Source organism: Centruroides sculpturatus, unplaced genomic scaffold (genome assembly GCF_000671375.1).
Source record: "Centruroides sculpturatus isolate CEXI.00-Female unplaced genomic scaffold, Cexi_2.0 scaffold146, whole genome shotgun sequence".
NCBI classification, from domain to species: domain Eukaryota; kingdom Metazoa; phylum Arthropoda; class Arachnida; order Scorpiones; family Buthidae; genus Centruroides; species Centruroides sculpturatus.
Genome location: NW_019384292.1, coordinates 391,177 through 412,247, shown reverse-complemented (window position 1 = coordinate 412,247; position 21,071 = coordinate 391,177). Strand labels below are relative to the sequence as shown.

Below are 21,071 nucleotides of genomic sequence, written 5' to 3'. Positions count from 1 at the left end.
TTGTAAATTATGCTGTTTAGTCAAGATCAGCATCCTTAGAATGAAGTAGAGTTCATAATTCGCATCCTTGGAGTTAAGAAGCTCAAGATCAGCATCCTTGGAGTAAAGAAGTTGGGAATGAATTGGCGTTATTTTTCGAATTTAAAGAGCATTTAAGTATTGAAAAACATTAAAATAAATATATAGACAATATTTATTATATGTTTTGCTGTAAACGATGCTGTTTAGTCAAGATCAGCATCCTTGGAATGAAGTAGAGTTCATAATTTGCATCCTTGGAGTTAAGAAGCTCAAGATCCTTAAAGTGAAGAATTTGGAGGTAAATTTTTGTTATATTTTTCGAATTTAAAGTAATTATCAGTGGATTTTTAAGCAGTATTTTGGAATTGAAAATGAATTTATTAACGTTTAGAGAGATTGTAAGAGGGAGAAAGTTTTCAATCATCGCAGTTGACAAAAGAAGGTAAAATTCCTGTTCCATCTCTTGTTAGAAATCGAAACGAACGTAAGAAAGTCTGAATAGCTATTGATGACGAATAAGAAATCGTAATACTTCCCTTGGGTCCTTCAGGCAATGCTGCAACTGTAAGAAGAGAGATTTGTAACGAAGCAATCTTCAGATACTCTAACCCGAATCTGGAGAGAAAAGATTACTCTTGCCGAAATTCCTATCTTAATTTTCCTACGGCGGATGATGCTTTTGAATATCTGGAACAGAAATCAATTTCTTTTCTATCAAGAAATAACGTTAGAAAATTGTAAATCGATTTAGAAAATGCGAAAAAGTAGATATATTTTCTTCTTCTTTTTAATGAAGTATTTCAATATCGCATCCCCTAAACGTCCCTCTCAATTAATAACATACAAATTTGTTAAAATTAAATAAAACATTAAATAATTAATTAAATATTCTATTAGAATTTCATAATATTCTTTTATTATTTCGATGAAGAATGCCGTTTCGCTTGGCTTCTCGTAGACAGTTGCTAAGCGCTACTCCCAGAAAATAATTTTTAAAAAATATATTTTAAGTTTATACACAAAATCAATTCATAAATTTTAAAAAATATATAAAGAATATATTAAATTTTTTAAGGCTTAAAGCGTTTTTTACTGGTAGAAATCAAAGATTTTATATAGAGAAAATAGTCGACCTCCCGGAGCATTTCTGCGAAAGATTAAAATGATATATTAATTTGTTTAAGAAAAATTTGGATTGTCATAAAGTAATTACACTCCATCAGCTGTTAAATAATTTTCTTTTAATCTTTTCAAAAGTTCTCTTTCGTAAAGATTTAATTTAATATCTTGTTTAAATATTACCTTTCAACAAGCGTATGACCAAATGTTCCAAATATATTATTACATCCTTTAATAATCAGGTTTTGGAGATAAAGGAGTGGCCGAACGGCAATGATTGGTGATTTTCTAAAATACTTTTCGAACTAATGGCACATCCTAAAAGATGATAAATGTACTCGACTGTTCATCGAACTGATCAATGATTATACCAAGATTTTCCTTAAGTGCTTTTAATTATTCTGAAACTTTCGGTTGTTAAAAATGTTTGACAAAAATTTGAGTAAAATGCTTCTAATTTATGTAGAATGCAATTAATTCGGTCATAGTCTTTAAATGTTCGATAAGTTCCAATCGAGGAAAATTGAGGAATTAAGATCAAAAAGAAAAGTTTCAGTGAGAGAAAACTTAGGAATTGAGAAAATTTTTGTCGTGAGAATGAAGAAATCAAGAAGAATCAAGGAACCAAGAGAAGTTTTAAGTCAGGAGAATGAAGAAATCAAGAAGAATCAAGGAACCAAGAAAAGTTTCAATGAAGGAGAATGTAGAATCGAGAAGAATCAAGGAATCGAGACATTTCAATTAAGGAGAATGTAGGAATTAAAAAACCTTTCAATTAATGAGAATTAAGGATCAAGAAGAAAAGATCCAATCAAAGAAAATTAACGACCAAGAAAAGTTTCAATCGAGGAGAATTAAGATCTCAAGAAGATCAAAGAGAATTAAGGAATCACGATGAAAAGAGTCTCACCATAAGAATACTATCGATTCAAACTTTGTACGAGAATTAAATGATGGTTTTTAGGAGTTAGAATAAAATCACAATCTCCTTGTTTTATATGCATAATCTAGAAACATAAAAGCGCTATAAGAATTTGCTCAAAGAATTCCAAGATAAGAGAATGGATTTTGATGTGGATCACCAGTTTCCTGGTATCGATAACACGGTCGTGTACTTTGTACGCCCTACTTACGCCTGCCAAAACAATATCTAGAACAAGAAGCATTTGTCGAAAGTATGGAAGAACAATTACGATAAAAAACTGAGGTTGGAAATTCGTTGAAAACAATAGAAAAAGTTAAGTAACTCCAACGTCAGTTTTATGTATCCGGAGGGGAGTAAATGTGTGCAAGAGGCTACTTCTCACTGGGATTATTTCCTTTCTTAGATAAGTATAAGTGAGCTACTACACACTAATCTTGGACAGAAAACTGTGATTAGATCGAGTAGTAAAGGCATTCTGACTTTGTCTCCAGCTTTGTTTCCTGCTTTCTTGTCCTAAAAATTCTTCAATTTAGTGTAGACAAATGTACCAAGGCGATAGGTCATTCACTTATTTTCATTAGAGGCTAATCTTAGACAGAAAACTGTGATTAGATCAAGTAATAAAAACATTTCGGCTTAGTTTCCAGCTTTTTTGTTCTAAAAATTCAACAGTTTAGTGTATACGAATGTAGTAAAGGCATTCAAACATTGTTACCAGCTTTGTTTTTAGCTAAAAATTATACAGTTTGGTATAGACAAATGTAGTGAAGGTAATAGGTCATTCACTTACTTTCATTAAAGGCAGCAGCTTCTACCTCATTAAGAGAAAACGTTGTGTTTTGATGAAAGCCGTGATAAATCCTTCTTTGATATTCTCCTCNTCTTAACATTCCATCAAAGGAGTAAGAAGAGAAACGAATGAAGGAGGGAAGAAAAACGATATTTTTAATGTTTTAAGATAGTATTTTTATAAGAAATTTTATAATTTATATAAATCTAAAGGGAGAATTTTCAATCGAAAATCTTATTTCAGTATATTTCAAGCGAAAAATATTATAAAACTTGTTAACTTTATAATATATTTTTTTTTTCCTTAAACCAAACGGAGCTTGTAAATGGAATTCTGTACATTTATTTATTTATATACAAGTTATACTTTTAAACAAAAAAGAAAAAATGTATAAAGAACGATACGAATGATGTAAAATATTTTAAGTTCTTCCATCAGAAAAATTGCATCAATTAAATTTTAGTAATTATGCAAATGAAAAGGCGTTAGTATTTTCTCATTTTTCTGAGGAAAATTTAAATGTAAACAAATCTGACAGATCCTTTAACTTTTCATCCTTCGAAGCTAAGGATAAATAACCATCCTATCCTAAATCTTGTTAGAAAATTCGTGTGGACAGTTATGTAAGTTGTTTATACTACACGAAATGACGGATCGATAGAATTACCAAAGGGAAATTTTGTAAAAATTTATAAAATATCTTTCAAAAACTAATTATTTAACATATTCGTGACTTAATTATGAAAATTCTAAGTTAAAATTTTACATATTTTTACAAGTAAATCAAGCTGAAACGTCTACATTACCGTACGTGATTTATGTTGAATATCCTGTATAAGTGATATAATGACACTTTAACTATAATTGTACTTAACTTATTTATTTATTATAATGATTATAATATATCGAGAGAGCAATTAAAATGGAGAATGTAATAATATATATATATATATATATACAACAGTATATTATAATGTGACTATATATTAAAATATTAAAACTGTTAATGATGTTATAACTATAGAACTTAGTGTATTTCTCGTATATATTAAACTAATTAATTGCTTATCTTTAACTGTAATAATAATTTAATTAGTAAGATCATATCGATTCTTTTTAATATTAATATTTGAGAAATTCAGCAAGTGTATGGAATTTATTCAATTTTCTGTTTAATAATTCAGTGTATATGTATTTGGTGTCTTGTTGACAAGAGCTTTTACAAATAAAACACCCCAGAAATTCTCTTCCCTTCCCAACAGAACTGGAAACAGAATAAGGAAGCTATGCCAGGAATTTATAGAGTAGTTATCCCCTGACAGTTCATCCTAATCACCTACAATGCAACGCATCAGACATTGATGAGAACTCTGATGCTTCATTATAACAGATGCTGCACTTCGGTGACAAAATGAAATCATTTATTGCAGAGAGAATGTACACTATCAGGAAATTGTTTAATATTTCAGTAGAGAAATTTAAATTTGTTGTTTTAACACGACTTTGCATTGTTTAATTTAATCTTGTATCAAAAATATTCCAGCCATTTCAATGAGAAAATATTCTTTTTATTGTTTTTTAAATTATTCAAAGAGGAGGATGGAGAAGAAGAAGAAGAAGAAGAAGAAGAAGAAGAAGAAGGGAAAAAAAAGATAAGAAAAAATATTTTTGTAAACAAAAACTAGAATAAATTGAAAAGAAAAATATTGTCTTTGATATAAACTATTTTTTTTTTCCTTAAACCAAACGGAGCTTGTAAATGGAATTCTGTACATTTATTTATTTATATACAAGTTATACTTTTAAACAAAAAAGAAAAAATGTATAAAGAACGATACGAATGATGTAAAATATTTTAAGTTCTTCCATCAGAAAAATTGCATCAATTAAATTTTAGTAATTATGCAAATGAAAAGGCGTTAGTATTTTCTCATTTTTCTGAGGAAAATTNTTTGTTAAAATTAAATAAAACATTAAATAATTAATTAAATATTCTATTAGAATTTCATAATATTCTTTTATTATTTCGATGAAGAATGCCGTTTCGCTTGGCTTCTCGTAGACAGTTGCTAAGCGCTACTCCCAGAAAATAATTTTTAAAAAATTATTCGAATTTATTTTATTATTACATAGTTTTTTATTTTATTTTTCCATTAAGAATTTTAAAAATTTATACCCTTTTTCAATTACTTTACACGTTTCTAGACGTGTTAACAGAAGCACCTAGTAGTAGCGTAGTGGTACTTTTTCTTTCTGCATTTTCTGTTAGATCTCCATTATCCTAAACCTCCCTTTTAGTGGTTCACGTCACGTCCGGATCGATCGTCACTTCCGGTGTACAATTTTCTCTTTCCTCTTCTGAGTATTTTACTTTGATAGACTAAAGTTACTTCACTCGACACTGATGCGAATACTTCGTTTTATATTCAAGAATTTAATATAAAAATATTTTACTTTGTAGAAAAAAAGCATTAAAATAAATATCTGTGCAATATTTATTATGTATTTTTAGATAATAAAGCTGTTTTGTCAGTGAAGAAGCTCAAGATCAGCATCCTTGGAGTAAAGAAGTTGGGGATGAATTGGCGTTATTTTTTCGAATTTAAAGAGTACTGATGTAGCGAAAAGCATTAAAATAAATATTTGGACAGAATTTATTATATATTTTGTTGTAAATTATGCTGTTTAGTCAAGATCAGCATCCTTAGAATGAAGTAGAGTTCATAATTCGCATCCTTGGAGTTAAGAAGCTCAAGATCAGCATCCTTGGAGTAAAGAAGTTGGGAATGAATTGGCGTTATTTTTCGAATTTAAAGAGCATTTAAGTATTGAAAAACATTAAAATAAATATATAGACAATATTTATTATATGTTTTGCTGTAAACGATGCTGTTTAGTCAAGATCAGCATCCTTGGAATGAAGTAGAGTTCATAATTTGCATCCTTGGAGTTAAGAAGCTCAAGATCCTTAAAGTGAAGAATTTGGAGGTAAATTTTTGTTATATTTTTCGAATTTAAAGTAATTATCAGTGGATTTTTAAGCAGTATTTTGGAATTGAAAATGAATTTATTAACGTTTAGAGAGATTGTAAGAGGGAGAAAGTTTTCAATCATCGCAGTTGACAAAAGAAGGTAAAATTCCTGTTCCATCTCTTGTTAGAAATCGAAACGAACGTAAGAAAGTCTGAATAGCTATTGATGACGAATAAGAAATCGTAATACTTCCCTTGGGTCCTTCAGGCAATGCTGCAACTGTAAGAAGAGAGATTTGTAACGAAGCAATCTTCAGATACTCTAACCCGAATCTGGAGAGAAAAGATTACTCTTGCCGAAATTCCTATCTTAATTTTCCTACGGCGGATGATGCTTTTGAATATCTGGAACAGAAATCAATTTCTTTTCTATCAAGAAATAACGTTAGAAAATTGTAAATCGATTTAGAAAATGCGAAAAAGTAGATATATTTTCTTCTTCTTTTTAATGAAGTATTTCAATATCGCATCCCCTAAACGTCCCTCTCAATTAATAACATACAAATTTGTTAAAATTAAATAAAACATTAAATAATTAATTAAATATTCTATTAGAATTTCATAATATTCTTTTATTATTTCGATGAAGAATGCCGTTTCGCTTGGCTTCTCGTAGACAGTTGCTAAGCGCTACTCCCAGAAAATAATTTTTAAAAAATATATTTTAAGTTTATACACAAAATCAATTCATAAATTTTAAAAAATATATAAAGAATATATTAAATTTTTTAAGGCTTAAAGCGTTTTTTACTGGTAGAAATCAAAGATTTTATATAGAGAAAATAGTCGACCTCCCGGAGCATTTCTGCGAAAGATTAAAATGATATATTAATTTGTTTAAGAAAAATTTGGATTGTCATAAAGTAATTACACTCCATCAGCTGTTAAATAATTTTCTTTTAATCTTTTCAAAAGTTCTCTTTCGTAAAGATTTAATTTAATATCTTGTTTAAATATTACCTTTCAACAAGCGTATGACCAAATGTTCCAAATATATTATTACATCCTTTAATAATCAGGTTTTGGAGATAAAGGAGTGGCCGAACGGCAATGATTGGTGATTTTCTAAAATACTTTTCGAACTAATGGCACATCCTAAAAGATGATAAATGTACTCGACTGTTCATCGAACTGATCAATGATTATACCAAGATTTTCCTTAAGTGCTTTTAATTATTCTGAAACTTTCGGTTGTTAAAAATGTTTGACAAAAATTTGAGTAAAATGCTTCTAATTTATGTAGAATGCAATTAATTCGGTCATAGTCTTTAAATGTTCGATAAGTTCCAATCGAGGAAAATTGAGGAATTAAGATCAAAAAGAAAAGTTTCAGTGAGAGAAAACTTAGGAATTGAGAAAATTTTTGTCGTGAGAATGAAGAAATCAAGAAGAATCAAGGAACCAAGAGAAGTTTTAAGTCAGGAGAATGAAGAAATCAAGAAGAATCAAGGAACCAAGAAAAGTTTCAATGAAGGAGAATGTAGAATCGAGAAGAATCAAGGAATCGAGACATTTCAATTAAGGAGAATGTAGGAATTAAAAAACCTTTCAATTAATGAGAATTAAGGATCAAGAAGAAAAGATCCAATCAAAGAAAATTAACGACCAAGAAAAGTTTCAATCGAGGAGAATTAAGATCTCAAGAAGATCAAAGAGAATTAAGGAATCACGATGAAAAGAGTCTCACCATAAGAATACTATCGATTCAAACTTTGTACGAGAATTAAATGATGGTTTTTAGGAGTTAGAATAAAATCACAATCTCCTTGTTTTATATGCATAATCTAGAAACATAAAAGCGCTATAAGAATTTGCTCAAAGAATTCCAAGATAAGAGAATGGATTTTGATGTGGATCACCAGTTTCCTGGTATCGATAACACGGTCGTGTACTTTGTACGCCCTACTTACGCCTGCCAAAACAATATCTAGAACAAGAAGCATTTGTCGAAAGTATGGAAGAACAATTACGATAAAAAACTGAGGTTGGAAATTCGTTGAAAACAATAGAAAAAGTTAAGTAACTCCAACGTCAGTTTTATGTATCCGGAGGGGAGTAAATGTGTGCAAGAGGCTACTTCTCACTGGGATTATTTCCTTTCTTAGATAAGTATAAGTGAGCTACTACACACTAATCTTGGACAGAAAACTGTGATTAGATCGAGTAGTAAAGGCATTCTGACTTTGTCTCCAGCTTTGTTTCCTGCTTTCTTGTCCTAAAAATTCTTCAATTTAGTGTAGACAAATGTACCAAGGCGATAGGTCATTCACTTATTTTCATTAGAGGCTAATCTTAGACAGAAAACTGTGATTAGATCAAGTAATAAAAACATTTCGGCTTAGTTTCCAGCTTTTTTGTTCTAAAAATTCAACAGTTTAGTGTATACGAATGTAGTAAAGGCATTCAAACATTGTTACCAGCTTTGTTTTTAGCTAAAAATTATACAGTTTGGTATAGACAAATGTAGTGAAGGTAATAGGTCATTCACTTACTTTCATTAAAGGCAGCAGCTTCTACCTCATTAAGAGAAAACGTTGTGTTTTGATGAAAGCCGTGATAAATCCTTCTTTGATATTCTCCTCATTTCCACCCTCAAATTTAAATTATGATAAATTTGCTATTATCTTACACACCTCGAAACACACTCAATATTCAGCGTGTCATTGCTCATTTATAACTGTTCATCGTCGGATGACGTGACACTTTTCCGAGATAAAGACGTAGTTTTGATACATTCAAGCGCAAGGTGTATCACATCCATTCATTTTGTTGCATAGGTAGAAGCTACTCATTGCAGGATGACGTGACAAATTTATAGGATTAAAGTTGTAGGATTTCCTACCTTTCAGTTGCCTCTAATCATCTTAGTTGTACTCGTGCTATTCATCTTTTCTTTCATAACCATTCATCCATCTCTTCAGATTGGAAAAAGCATATTGAAGATGATGAGTCGTTCGATTTTACATATCATCAGGTTTTTCCTGTAAAGTAAAAACTTATGTCTGGTTGTTATTTTTAGTTTTGCATATTTTTACTATTCTTTGTCGAAGGAGAAAACTTTGAATAGGGAAAAAACAGGGAAAGATATTTGAGGGCGATAAGGGATTTTTTTTCTAAGTGATTCTTATGTTTTTTTTTTTTCTTATTTATGGATAAAATAAGAGCCGAGGAGACACAAAAATGCGCGGTGAAGATAGGAAAAAGCAAGATTTATTCGTGAAAAAAAGGTGGCTAACCTTTTTTTTTTGTCTCTGAATATGCCTCGTTTCTTTCCTCTTCTTTGCTTATTATTTAGCTTTTTATTTTTTTTATTTTTCTATTTTACTCAATCCTTTTCTTTCTTTCTCTTTTTCTTCGTGCATTTTTATTATTTTAATTTCGAATTTCCTTCTAAAATTACAACTTTCTGTAGCTTGAAACTTTGGAAAATTCGTGAAAATAAAACTCTGTGGACCTACACAATTCTCTGCTTAATTAAATAACCAAAGAGAAAACTCAATCGTACCTAGTCCTAGTTTATCGTATTTTCGTCTTTCTATTATTAGATCTTCTTGTTGCTTTCACTCTCATTCTCGCCATTGTGCTTCCTCGGGGATTTTTATCGATTCTCTATGTGAACAATCGTTTACAGACTTAATAAAAGCTAGAAAGACATTCGAATTTCTTTCCCCATAATTTCCAATCATTTTACCTAATTATCAAATATACATTTCTAAATTAACCAATACAAATTAACCTGTATAAATTTTTAATTACGTACCCGTACCAATCAAAATTATCGATAAATTTTCCTTAAATTCTTCTTAAACTTTGAAAAATATTCTCCTGTTTACAACTGTTACGATAAATCTAGCGTAAAATAAATTTACAATTGATGCTGGAATGATTCATCTTCGGCTTCTTCTGTAAAAATAAAATGTACAACGTAACTACGGGGGGTTCTTTTAATGTTATGGGACGTAACAATAGTAACAACATTGTGACCAATGTATTGCCGTTTCCCACGTGTCATCTATCATTTTCTTTTAATCCAAACTTTTTCCAGGATGCTGATAGAATCATCAATACATCACCGCATCAACAATCGACCATGCATGAATATCCACTGTCGAGATTCTCGTGGTGACACTATTCACAGTACATAATTTGACATCTTTGACCGGTTCCTTCCATAGTAAAATAAAATTATAGTATATAGTATACTACGTATGGCCCTATATATATATATATATAAAAGGTATCTAATGATCTGTGAAAGTAACGGATGAGTGGAGAAAGCTGCTTATTGTCTAGATGTCTTTTTGTCTCCTACATTTTTTATGTTCGGTTAACTTATTAATTCTCCAACTGAGCAGAAATAATAAATTAAATTAGTTTAATAAAGCATTTACAGATTTATTCGTTTCAATATTTAAGATATTTTTTTTCTTTTTTATTATTATTTTTTTTTATTCCCTAACTTATAATTGATTATAAACGCTTAGATACTTCGTAAAGTATCGGAGAAAGTGAAAAAATAAATTGAAAACAGCTCGAAATTAAAGAATTTTTGCATAAATAACAGCGTATTAATATCGATTTTTTTTTTTGTTTCTTCTATAAATTTAAGCTGTTTAATTCGGAGGATGAAACAGAATTTCAATTAATACTCTTAACATCCCATCAAAGGAGTAAGAAGAGAAACGAATGAAGGAGGGAAGAAAAACGATATTTTTAATGTTTTAAGATAGTATTTTTATAAGAAATTTTATAATTTATATAAATCTAAAGGGAGAATTTTCAATCGAAAATCTTATTTCAGTATATTTCAAGCGAAAAATATTATAAAACTTGTTAACTTTATAATATATTTTTTTTTTCCTTAAACCAAACGGAGCTTGTAAATGGAATTCTGTACATTTATTTATTTATATACAAGTTATACTTTTAAACAAAAAAGAAAAAATGTATAAAGAACGATACGAATGATGTAAAATATTTTAAGTTCTTCCATCAGAAAAATTGCATCAATTAAATTTTAGTAATTATGCAAATGAAAAGGCGTTAGTATTTTCTCATTTTTCTGAGGAAAATTTAAATGTAAACAAATCTGACAGATCCTTTAACTTTTCATCCTTCGAAGCTAAGGATAAATAACCATCCTATCCTAAATCTTGTTAGAAAATTCGTGTGGACAGTTATGTAAGTTGTTTATACTACACGAAATGACGGATCGATAGAATTACCAAAGGGAAATTTTGTAAAAATTTATAAAATATCTTTCAAAAACTAATTATTTAACATATTCGTGACTTAATTATGAAAATTCTAAGTTAAAATTTTACATATTTTTACAAGTAAATCAAGCTGAAACGTCTACATTACCGTACGTGATTTATGTTGAATATCCTGTATAAGTGATATAATGACACTTTAACTATAATTGTACTTAACTTATTTATTTATTATAATGATTATAATATATCGAGAGAGCAATTAAAATGGAGAATGTAATAATATATATATATATATATATACAACAGTATATTATAATGTGACTATATATTAAAATATTAAAACTGTTAATGATGTTATAACTATAGAACTTAGTGTATTTCTCGTATATATTAAACTAATTAATTGCTTATCTTTAACTGTAATAATAATTTAATTAGTAAGATCATATCGATTCTTTTTAATATTAATATTTGAGAAATTCAGCAAGTGTATGGAATTTATTCAATTTTCTGTTTAATAATTCAGTGTATATGTATTTGGTGTCTTGTTGACAAGAGCTTTTACAAATAAAACACCCCAGAAATTCTCTTCCCTTCCCAACAGAACTGGAAACAGAATAAGGAAGCTATGCCAGGAATTTATAGAGTAGTTATCCCCTGACAGTTCATCCTAATCACCTACAATGCAACGCATCAGACATTGATGAGAACTCTGATGCTTCATTATAACAGATGCTGCACTTCGGTGACAAAATGAAATCATTTATTGCAGAGAGAATGTACACTATCAGGAAATTGTTTAATATTTCAGTAGAGAAATTTAAATTTGTTGTTTTAACACGACTTTGCATTGTTTAATTTAATCTTGTATCAAAAATATTCCAGCCATTTCAATGAGAAAATATTCTTTTTATTGTTTTTTAAATTATTCAAAGAGGAGGATGGAGAAGAAGAAGAAGAAGAAGAAGAAGAAGAAGAAGAAGGGAAAAAAAAGATAAGAAAAAATATTTTTGTAAACAAAAACTAGAATAAATTGAAAAGAAAAATATTGTCTTTGATATAAACTATTTTTTTTTTCCTAAAAATTTAAATAAAATATAACTTTTATTTATATTTATTTTTAATGTTTATAAAGACATTCAATATTTATACAAGAAGCTATTCGGATTGAACGTTGTTTTCTCTTCTCTGACTTCCACCTAAAGCACTATTATTTAAATCTTTATTCTTCTATAATATTAAATTATACAATAAAATAATTTTTTATTTAAAATTATAATTATTAATAAAATTACATAAAGTTTACATTGAAGAAGTTTTGTAGTAGTAACAATTACCTGACTTAAATAAATAAATTTTTAAAATTCTTAATGGAAAAATAAAATAAAAAACTATGTAATAATAATACTTTAAATAAATAGAGAAATATAAAATTTTGAGTTATAAATTTATTAAAATTACACTGTTAAAAAGAGTAAATGTATTCTGCATAACTTTTAAATATTCTTTATTACCTAAGAATATCTTTTAAGAGGCGATAAATAAAGAAAACATCATCTACATAATAGCCCAGAGGAAAAATTATTATAGTGAAACAAGCTCGTTTCTTTATAAAGTTTTCATAATTATATGTAAAATATTAGAAGGGTGGTTTGTAAAATATAATAAATTAATACATTTGTCAAATGAACATTATAAAAAATTATATTTTAAAAACTCTAAGCATCCAGGGAAATCTAAAAACCAATTAGGTACGAGTTTTTACAGCCTTTTATTGTCGAGTTACAGTATAAATATTTATTAGCTGATTACTTTTTTTTTTAATACTATTCTGTCCATAATTGATTTCTAATTTACAAAGAGCAACACTGAAATAAAGACTGCATCGATCCATTTTCTTTCTCTTCTTCCTCTCCTGAAAAAAAAAGATGAAAAAAAATCTATCATCTACATTAGCAACAGAGTAAAGATATACAGTTATTCTGTCAACAACCAACTGTCTATTTTGCATTCTTAAATACTTTAGGATTTTTACGTAAATTACTATTGAAAATATTGAAATTTCATCCGTTACTTGTAATACTTTCTAATAGGAGGATTAGAATGTCATGAAGAAAGGTAATTTCTTTTTATATTTTGTTTTAAATAAAATTCTATAGATGATGTTTTGAATAAAAAGTAGAAAATAATTATTAAATATATACTAATAATAATGTATTTTAGTTGTAAAATAATTCTTTTTTTAAAATATTTTTTAACTAAAAAAAATAAATTTTTCTGAAGAAAAACGTTAAAAGTTTTTTTTTTTTAATTTTTATTTTAGAATGCTTTTAGTAAACAAATTTTGATTTTAGTTCGTCAATTTTTCTAATTTTCTTTAAATATATACTTTAAAGTTACATTTAAAAGCATCTAAAACTTCAATTTTATCTTAAAAATTACATTTTTAAAGCCAAATAATTATAGAATCGTTATTTAATATTAAAATATATGTAGAAGATAGAAAATAAAATATATGTTTTATTGATCTTATAATCAAAATTTAAAAGATATTTTTAAAAAAACGAGAATGAATTATAATATCTCCAAGTCCTGAGAGTAAGTATCTTTATGATTGTTTAACTCAATAAAGTTTAACTTATAAATTCTTAATCATAAAATACTATTAATGCATCCTCATCATCTGAGAACATGCTCTGTATAATGTGTATCAGCTCTAATGTCACTAGCTAATAATAAGAACTTCATGTTGGCAATCAGCATCTATATTAGACTCGGTTCTAAGCTAGCCTTAACTTTAACAACTCTTTAGGGAATGTCATACATTTGTTTTTGAATACAGGACACGTTTCTGGTTTAGTTTACGACCCCTTTCCTCGTTCTTTATTTAGTAACTGTTATTTACTTACTGATATAAACTATAACTGTACTAATGTTATTTTTGACAATTGAATAGAATTTATCGCGTTTTATATTACAATTATTAACTATAAATAAGATAAGTAAAGTGTTTAAATAGTTTATACATTTTAAAACCTTCATTTTTTTACATTTACTTAAGCTATGATGCTGTTCTTGGCTTCACTGTATAGCATGAAACTGCTGAAGGAAAGACATTTTTACAGGGGCAAATTTTGAGGGAAAGATATTTTTACAGGGGAAAATTTTGAGGAAAAGATCTTTTTACAGGGGAAATATTGAGGGAAAGATATTTTTACAGGGACAAATTTTGAGGGAAAGATATTTTTACAGGGGAAAATTTTGAGGAAAAGATCTTTTTACAGGGGAAATATTGAGGGAAAGATATTTTTACAGGGACAAATTTTGAGGGAAAGATATTTTTACAGGGGAAAATTTTGAGGAAAAGATCTTTTTACAGGGGAAATATTGAGGGAAAGATATTTTTACAGGGNCTAAAAATAAATACAACTTTTTGTTCTTCGTAAAAAGTTGTATTTATTTTTAGTATATTAATAGTAAAAATTCTCTTAAAAGCAAAATAAAGTAACTTTTGTATAAAAATTTCCAATTCACAGAAACTCACAAATGAGGATACAGTACTTAAAACCAATAAATAAACAACTTTTTGTATCAAAAGGAAATGTAAATGATGATTCATCTATCTGTGCACCTGTTTTGAACATTTAATTGGTGAGGAATTTATTGTTTCACCTGCAATGGTAGTTTTAAGGACAGTGATAGGAATAAAATACTGTATTTTGTTGCAAGAAGAAATTCAATGTCAATTGATATATTAAAATTTAATAAAGTTTCTTTACAAGTTAAAAAAATAATACTGTATTTTTGTGGATTTACCAGCATGTCAGTCTATCTGGGGAGACCACGAAATCAGATATTTCCACATAACAAAAACTGGGATGTCAGTTTAAGTGAGGTTATACACCCTTCTCTAGAGGGCACATTAAAAAACAAGAGTTACATCAGGTAAAAACAAACAAGTTTTTATTCTGAAACTATCAGCATTACATCAAAAACTACAATTACATGTTTAATTTCTTCATTTTGTCTTCTTTCTAATGTAAGATACTTGTGGAATTCCAAAAGTGTTTTTTTTTAATGTTATTTTATTGTTATTCAATTCAAAAATGCAAAAATAAACATATTAAATTTAAGAAACTGGTTGTAAATTATCTCAGCTTACTCCAATTAATTCATTAATAAGTCATTAATTGTTTTATTGTCTTCTTTTAAACAAAAACTTTCTTCTTGATTATGTATATATATATATATATATATATTTAAAAATAGAATTTACTTAAATTTATTAAATCGGCCATCAATTTTTCGATAAATTCGTACAGGAAATGAGCAATGATGAGACATTTTATTTTTACATATATTTTTAATATGTAAACTCTTTAGTAATTTTAAAAATAGTGAAATAAAATATATACATATTTATATAATCTATAAATCATTTAGTTTGTATTAAAAGATAAAGAAGAAATCTGTACCTATGTCACGTGCAATGCGTTTCGTTGCGTGACAATTCCGTGACAGATGTGATAATTTACTCTTTGCTGTTGCACAGTTTCGTAAATGAATGAGGAAAATTTTCATTTCGTTGCATTTGTGTCTACACGAGATTTCATTTTAAGCATTATGTGTATTAACAGATACTATAAATATATTTAACTGTTTGTTTTATTATAAACCTTAGCAACCCTGTCGTAAGATATCTATAGTGGGCCCGAGTTTAGGGTTAAGAATGCGTGGAATCTACATTCATAATGTTAGCTAAAGCAGGGTATATATATATATATACAGTAATAAATAAGAGAATCAATACGTAGCTTTAAGGGAATTTCGATCTAGAAAGGAAGAAATTATTTCAGAGTTTAGCTTAATTAAGTAAGGAAGCGTGTGTTTAAATTTAAAATGAAAAATAGAGAGACGATTCAAAAAATGTTAAAGTTAATGTGGAAATAACTTGTCATGCAAGATTTGTAATGGTGTAATTCTCCATCACGTGTAAAAGTCACGACTCAATTGTGATGTTCTAATAAAAGCATGGCCCTACTACCCATGCTGCAGTGATTGCACACCTATATCGTTATAAAGAATGTTAGGTACATCCTTTATAAGTATAAAGTTAAAAAAATGCTGTACAATAATAGTAGATAAATAGCATAAATTCTAGTATTGGTACAGAAAAAGGTATTGGAAATTCACATCGTGTCCTTAAGGTTAAATTCTAAGTTATACTTCATTTGTTAGATTTATGTAATGTAATTTTAAATATAATGGGATATACAAGGATACGTTAATAAATCGTATTCAGTCTAAACGGATTCTACACGTGTTAATGAAGGATTTTTCAAGGATAGATTCTGAATCCTTCATTAAAGAATTTATCGAAAAAATCTAATTTAAATTCGTAAACTAAAACTGTAAGATAGAGCTTTGACTTTACAACATACATATTTTTCATCTTCTATTGTTATATAAATAATGGATTCTCTATAGGATCATATACAATAATACTGAATTATGGATCCAGAAAACAGAATTAAATCGTTACATCTTCTATATTTCCTAAGAATAAAACTTATAACGAGTAATTATTTTATTGTGAGATCGTCAAAATTCCAGTTTACAATTTTAATAATATTTTTAATTTATTCAAATTGCAGCCCAACATAGCTAAAGTGTTCATATTCAATTTTTAAATTAAAAAAAAAAACAAAAAGACAGCATTATCACACATTAATCTGGAAAGATTATCCGCATCTCAGTTTAACTTGTAAATAAATATAAAGCAATGAATTATACAACTTTCACTCAATAGAGATCAACTGATTTATTTTCTCATTTAAGTCCAGTGACTTTATTACATTGATTCTCATAAAGCCTTAATAAGAAAAGCTAATCCTAAACATAAAACTCATACTAATTGTTCGCTATGAGACTTATATATTAACGAATAAAACTGTAAATATAAAGTCATAATCCTAAAATTACATTTTTATCATAAAGTTTCAGAATGGTAATGCGAAGTGAAGCAGTATAAATCCTAAACAAAACACGAATTCACTTGGCAATTCGTTCGTGTTTTGATTGCTCTTAAGTCTTTTATTATAAAGCTTATCGTGAGTGCTAATGCTGCCGAATGCGTTGTAAATATTTGAATAAGGAATTCTTCGTGAAAGACTCACTTTATTATAAAAATATGCTAAAGGAGGGGACAAAAAAAAANCATAAAGTGACACGTGTCATAACTGTTTATATAGTACTAGTAGCCTGGGACGCCCCCTAGTGGGCGTTCTTTACAAATTTCCATGAGGCACGGTTCCTTTGACTTTTTTGTTCCTATCAATATGCTCTACAGCTCTGTTAAAATCCGAATGGTAAGATTTACCCTCCGAATGAAGAGGTGGCGAACCCTCAAACCGTAGACCCCTGTATTAACAATAAAGTCAAAGGAACCATAGTCCTACTCGCGACCCTTCAAGAGACATATATAAGCCCCTAAAATAATAAATTCCTATTACAAATATACTGAATTATTTATATTGTTATATTGACCAAATAATAATTTATTGGCCACATGAATAATAAACATTTATATTGTTAATTTAAATAAGAATTAAAATTGTTAATTTGAATGTTTGAAATATGACACACGATAGTGGCGCCTCTAGTGTCTGTTTTCAAACGGTTATGGGACAGACGGACAGTTGAATGGGTTATATATATAGATTTGATAGATAAATGTCATAGCTCTAGAAATAGCAAGAACAGACCAAGTTACTATAATAACATTAGTGCAAATTGAAACGCTGTACAGTATTAATTACTTATATTAATTAAACGTTTTTACTTACAACAAGTGCTACTTTCATTTCTTCAGTCACTTGAGGAAATACAGTTTCAAAATCAAGATTTTTCTTCACGATATTTACAATTGTATCGAACACGTAATTACTGGATTGTTTTGGAATTAAAGCTTAAAAGTAAATTACAAATAAAAGATAAATATTAATGTTTTCGTGTTTTATATACAATTTTTATTGATTAGCAACGTTATTTTTTTAGTCAGGACGTCTTCGTTTGTGTATGTGTAAGCTATCATTAACGTGAAAAATTTATATTCTTAGACATACTTAATGGCTTAGAATTGTAAGTTAAAGGATATAAGGCGTGACACATGAAAGGGACAAGGATCAGTTCCATGCAAACAGAACATTGAGACGAATTTCTCACTCTAACGATCCATCCCAGGAGTTTAGAATGGAATTCTTAATAAGTAACTTAATATAAACGTATAATTCTTTAGATACATTAACTAAATATAAACATTTTAAACGGATAATTCTCAGACACCATTCAACAGAGTTGTAGTATTTAATTGTAGAGAAAATTTTCATTTTGAAACTTTAACATATTTCAAGCTAGAAAATTAACTTTCATATTAAATTCGCGAATATATTTTACACGAATTTATATCAAAGAAAATTTAATATAATAATATAATAAATAATTATATAAAAATATTTTAACTCAAAGTTCAACTCTCCATAATTTATCATCTTATTTACTACTTAATCTGCGAATGATTTACTCGAGAAAATCAATTAATTTTTAACATTAATTAACATTTTTATTTTATTTTAAATTTTTAATTTGTTAATTGAAAGAAGGGAAATTAATATTTTGCAAAATATATATATATTTTTTTTCTAAGATATAACTTATATTTATTAAGGTGAACACAATTTATTTGTGGATAGAGAAATTTAAGGATGGAATTTCTCTAATCTTATTACGCTTACGAGTCTCCTGGAGTATTATTACGTATCCTCACGTGTTTTTTTAGTCATAAACAATGGAAATTTATATAAAAATCACACATAAATGTAAGCAGCTTACTGATAAAAGTAGCTCGATTTGTGATATCGCATATCTTCCCTTACCATAAATTCCATCCCTGAAAGGTCACTTATATAATCATTGTTCCTTCTACAATTGGTTTAACTGTAAATAGATAAAAGAGGGTGGTCCATAACCTTATTTTTTTTTCTAACAAAACAAAGGAATCTCTGGACCATTTGAGCGGATTTTCGTTTGACTTATTGAATCATTACCCAAAATCCGATGTCAGGTAAACGACCGATTTACTGGTAAATAATCTTGTTCCAACTGTTCCAACATTTGAGATGGAGAAAAGATTTGACCCCGAATTGTTAAATTTGAATAAGAAATTTTCGTGAATTTATTTTATCGTTTTTAAGTTTTATCTTTCTCCAAAAAAATGTCAATTTTTTTTTATTCCTTTTTTTAAAACCAAAATTATAAATATGTTTATAATGGCGATCAAATGTAGTTTAAGGAAACAAATTAAATATTGTTATTGTTGACGAAATTTAAATATATATTTATGTACAGTCGAATGTCCAATAAAGAATCACCTCTAAACAACGGCCATTTTTTTTTTGTATTTCTGTCTATGACGTTGTTCGGATGTTTGACTGTATAAAAATTCGATGGCTTTTTATTTATTTATTTGTTTTTTTTTCCTGAATTTTTGATTTCGGAGGAGAAGATGGAGAAGAGAAGAAAAGAGAAAAGAGCAGAAGAGAAGGAAAGATAGACGTGAAGAGAATAGAGAAGAGGAGAGAAGAAAAAAGTGGAGAAAGTAGAAAAAAGAGAGAAGTGGAGAAAACAGAAGAGAATAGAGGAGAGAAGAGAGAAGTGAAGAGAATAGAGAAGAGGAGAGAATAGAAAAGATGAGAGAAGAGAAAAGTGAAAAGAATTTAAAAAAAGAGGAGAGAAGAGAGAAGTGAAGAGAATAAAAGTGAAAAGAGGAGAAGAGAAGTGAAGAGAATAGAGAAAAGGATAGAATAGAAAAAGAAGAGACTAGAGAGAAGACAAAAATAAAACAGAAAACAAGATAGAAGGATCTATATCAAATAATATATATAATATGATAAAAATCCTTCTTTCTTATTTTCTCCTCTTCTCTTTTCTCACTTCTTTCTTCTCTCCACTTCTCTATTCTCTTCTGTATAATATATATATATTCTTTATTTAAATATAACAATTGAATTTTTAAATTACGATCCCTTATGTAAGTTTAAAAATAAATAAATGAAAAGAAGAATAAAGGGGAAAAAAGTTTAAATGTGGATAGCGTAAGAAGAATGTTAACAATTTGAAACTGTATGGAATGTTCAAGATTTTTACGATAACTAAACTATGAAGGGAATTCGAGGCTTTTATTTCTTTTTATCTCTTATAAACGTAGATAAAGCTGGCTGATATATATTTTTTTCATTCTTACTCACACACATATATATATAGATTTTCCAAGAGTTATGTTGTTATAGCTTAAGTTTTTGGTAGAATTACAACGGATACCAATCGATAGATGAAAAGTCATCCATCATTTTAGAAACACAAAAATGTTAGGACAATGTGACAGCTTGTAGTTGGATGTTACACACTTTGAAACACATTTCATAGCGTCTTGTGTAAGGTTGTCCCCCTTTTTTTCGTCACTTTAATAGGTCAGGTTGTGGATTCCTACTAAATTGTTCATTATAAAATAAATCGATAAATGAGCAGTTGTTTTATATTCTGCAACCATTATTCTAACTGTTTTCTATCGTGTGAAATGACACTGATTGGTTTGTTATGGGTGCTAGTTGCATGTTAATGAATGAAAACACCGTTCAGTTTAATGTAAAATTAGTCAAAATAAATGATCTGGTATGGATATTGTTTAGCATTTTTATAATAGAATATAGTGTTTTTCTGCTTTTTAAATCGTTGTAATGTCGATTTTTATGCTCCTACAGATCTAAACGTGATCATTTTTAAGGATAAAGATTTATGTCAAGTCGTACTGCCCCCGTTTTCTATGCGAAAACAGTTGCATGTGAACGTAAATTATAGTAAACATCCATTATATATTATATAGAGCAAGCCATTTCTTATGTTTTTTTTTA

General features: G+C 28.1%; 1 protein-coding gene across 1 annotated transcript; it reads left to right on the top strand.

Moving 5' to 3' along the window:
- Positions 1-1,737: 1,737 nt before the first annotated feature.
- On the top strand, positions 1,738-19,845 carry LOC111612360 (histone-lysine N-methyltransferase, H3 lysine-79 specific-like). Its single transcript, XM_023361950.1, has 3 exons — positions 1,738-1,892; positions 7,455-7,567; positions 19,661-19,845. Exons 1-3 carry the CDS (start codon positions 1,738-1,740, stop codon positions 19,843-19,845), a joined length of 453 nt encoding a protein of 150 aa, XP_023217718.1.
- The last annotated feature ends 1,226 nt before the right edge of the window (positions 19,846-21,071 follow it).

Coding starts and splice junctions, on each gene's coding strand:
- LOC111612360 (XM_023361950.1), top strand. CDS start 1,738: ATGAAGAAATCAAGAAGAATCAAGGAACCAAGAGAAGTTTTAAGTCAG. Junction 1,893..7,454: donor ACATTTCAATTAAGGAGAAT/GTAGGAATTAAA, acceptor ATGAGAATTAAG/GATCAAGAAGAAAAGATCCA. Junction 7,568..19,660: donor AAGGAATCACGATGAAAAGA/GTCTCACCATAA, acceptor TTGATTTCGGAG/GAGAAGATGGAGAAGAGAAG.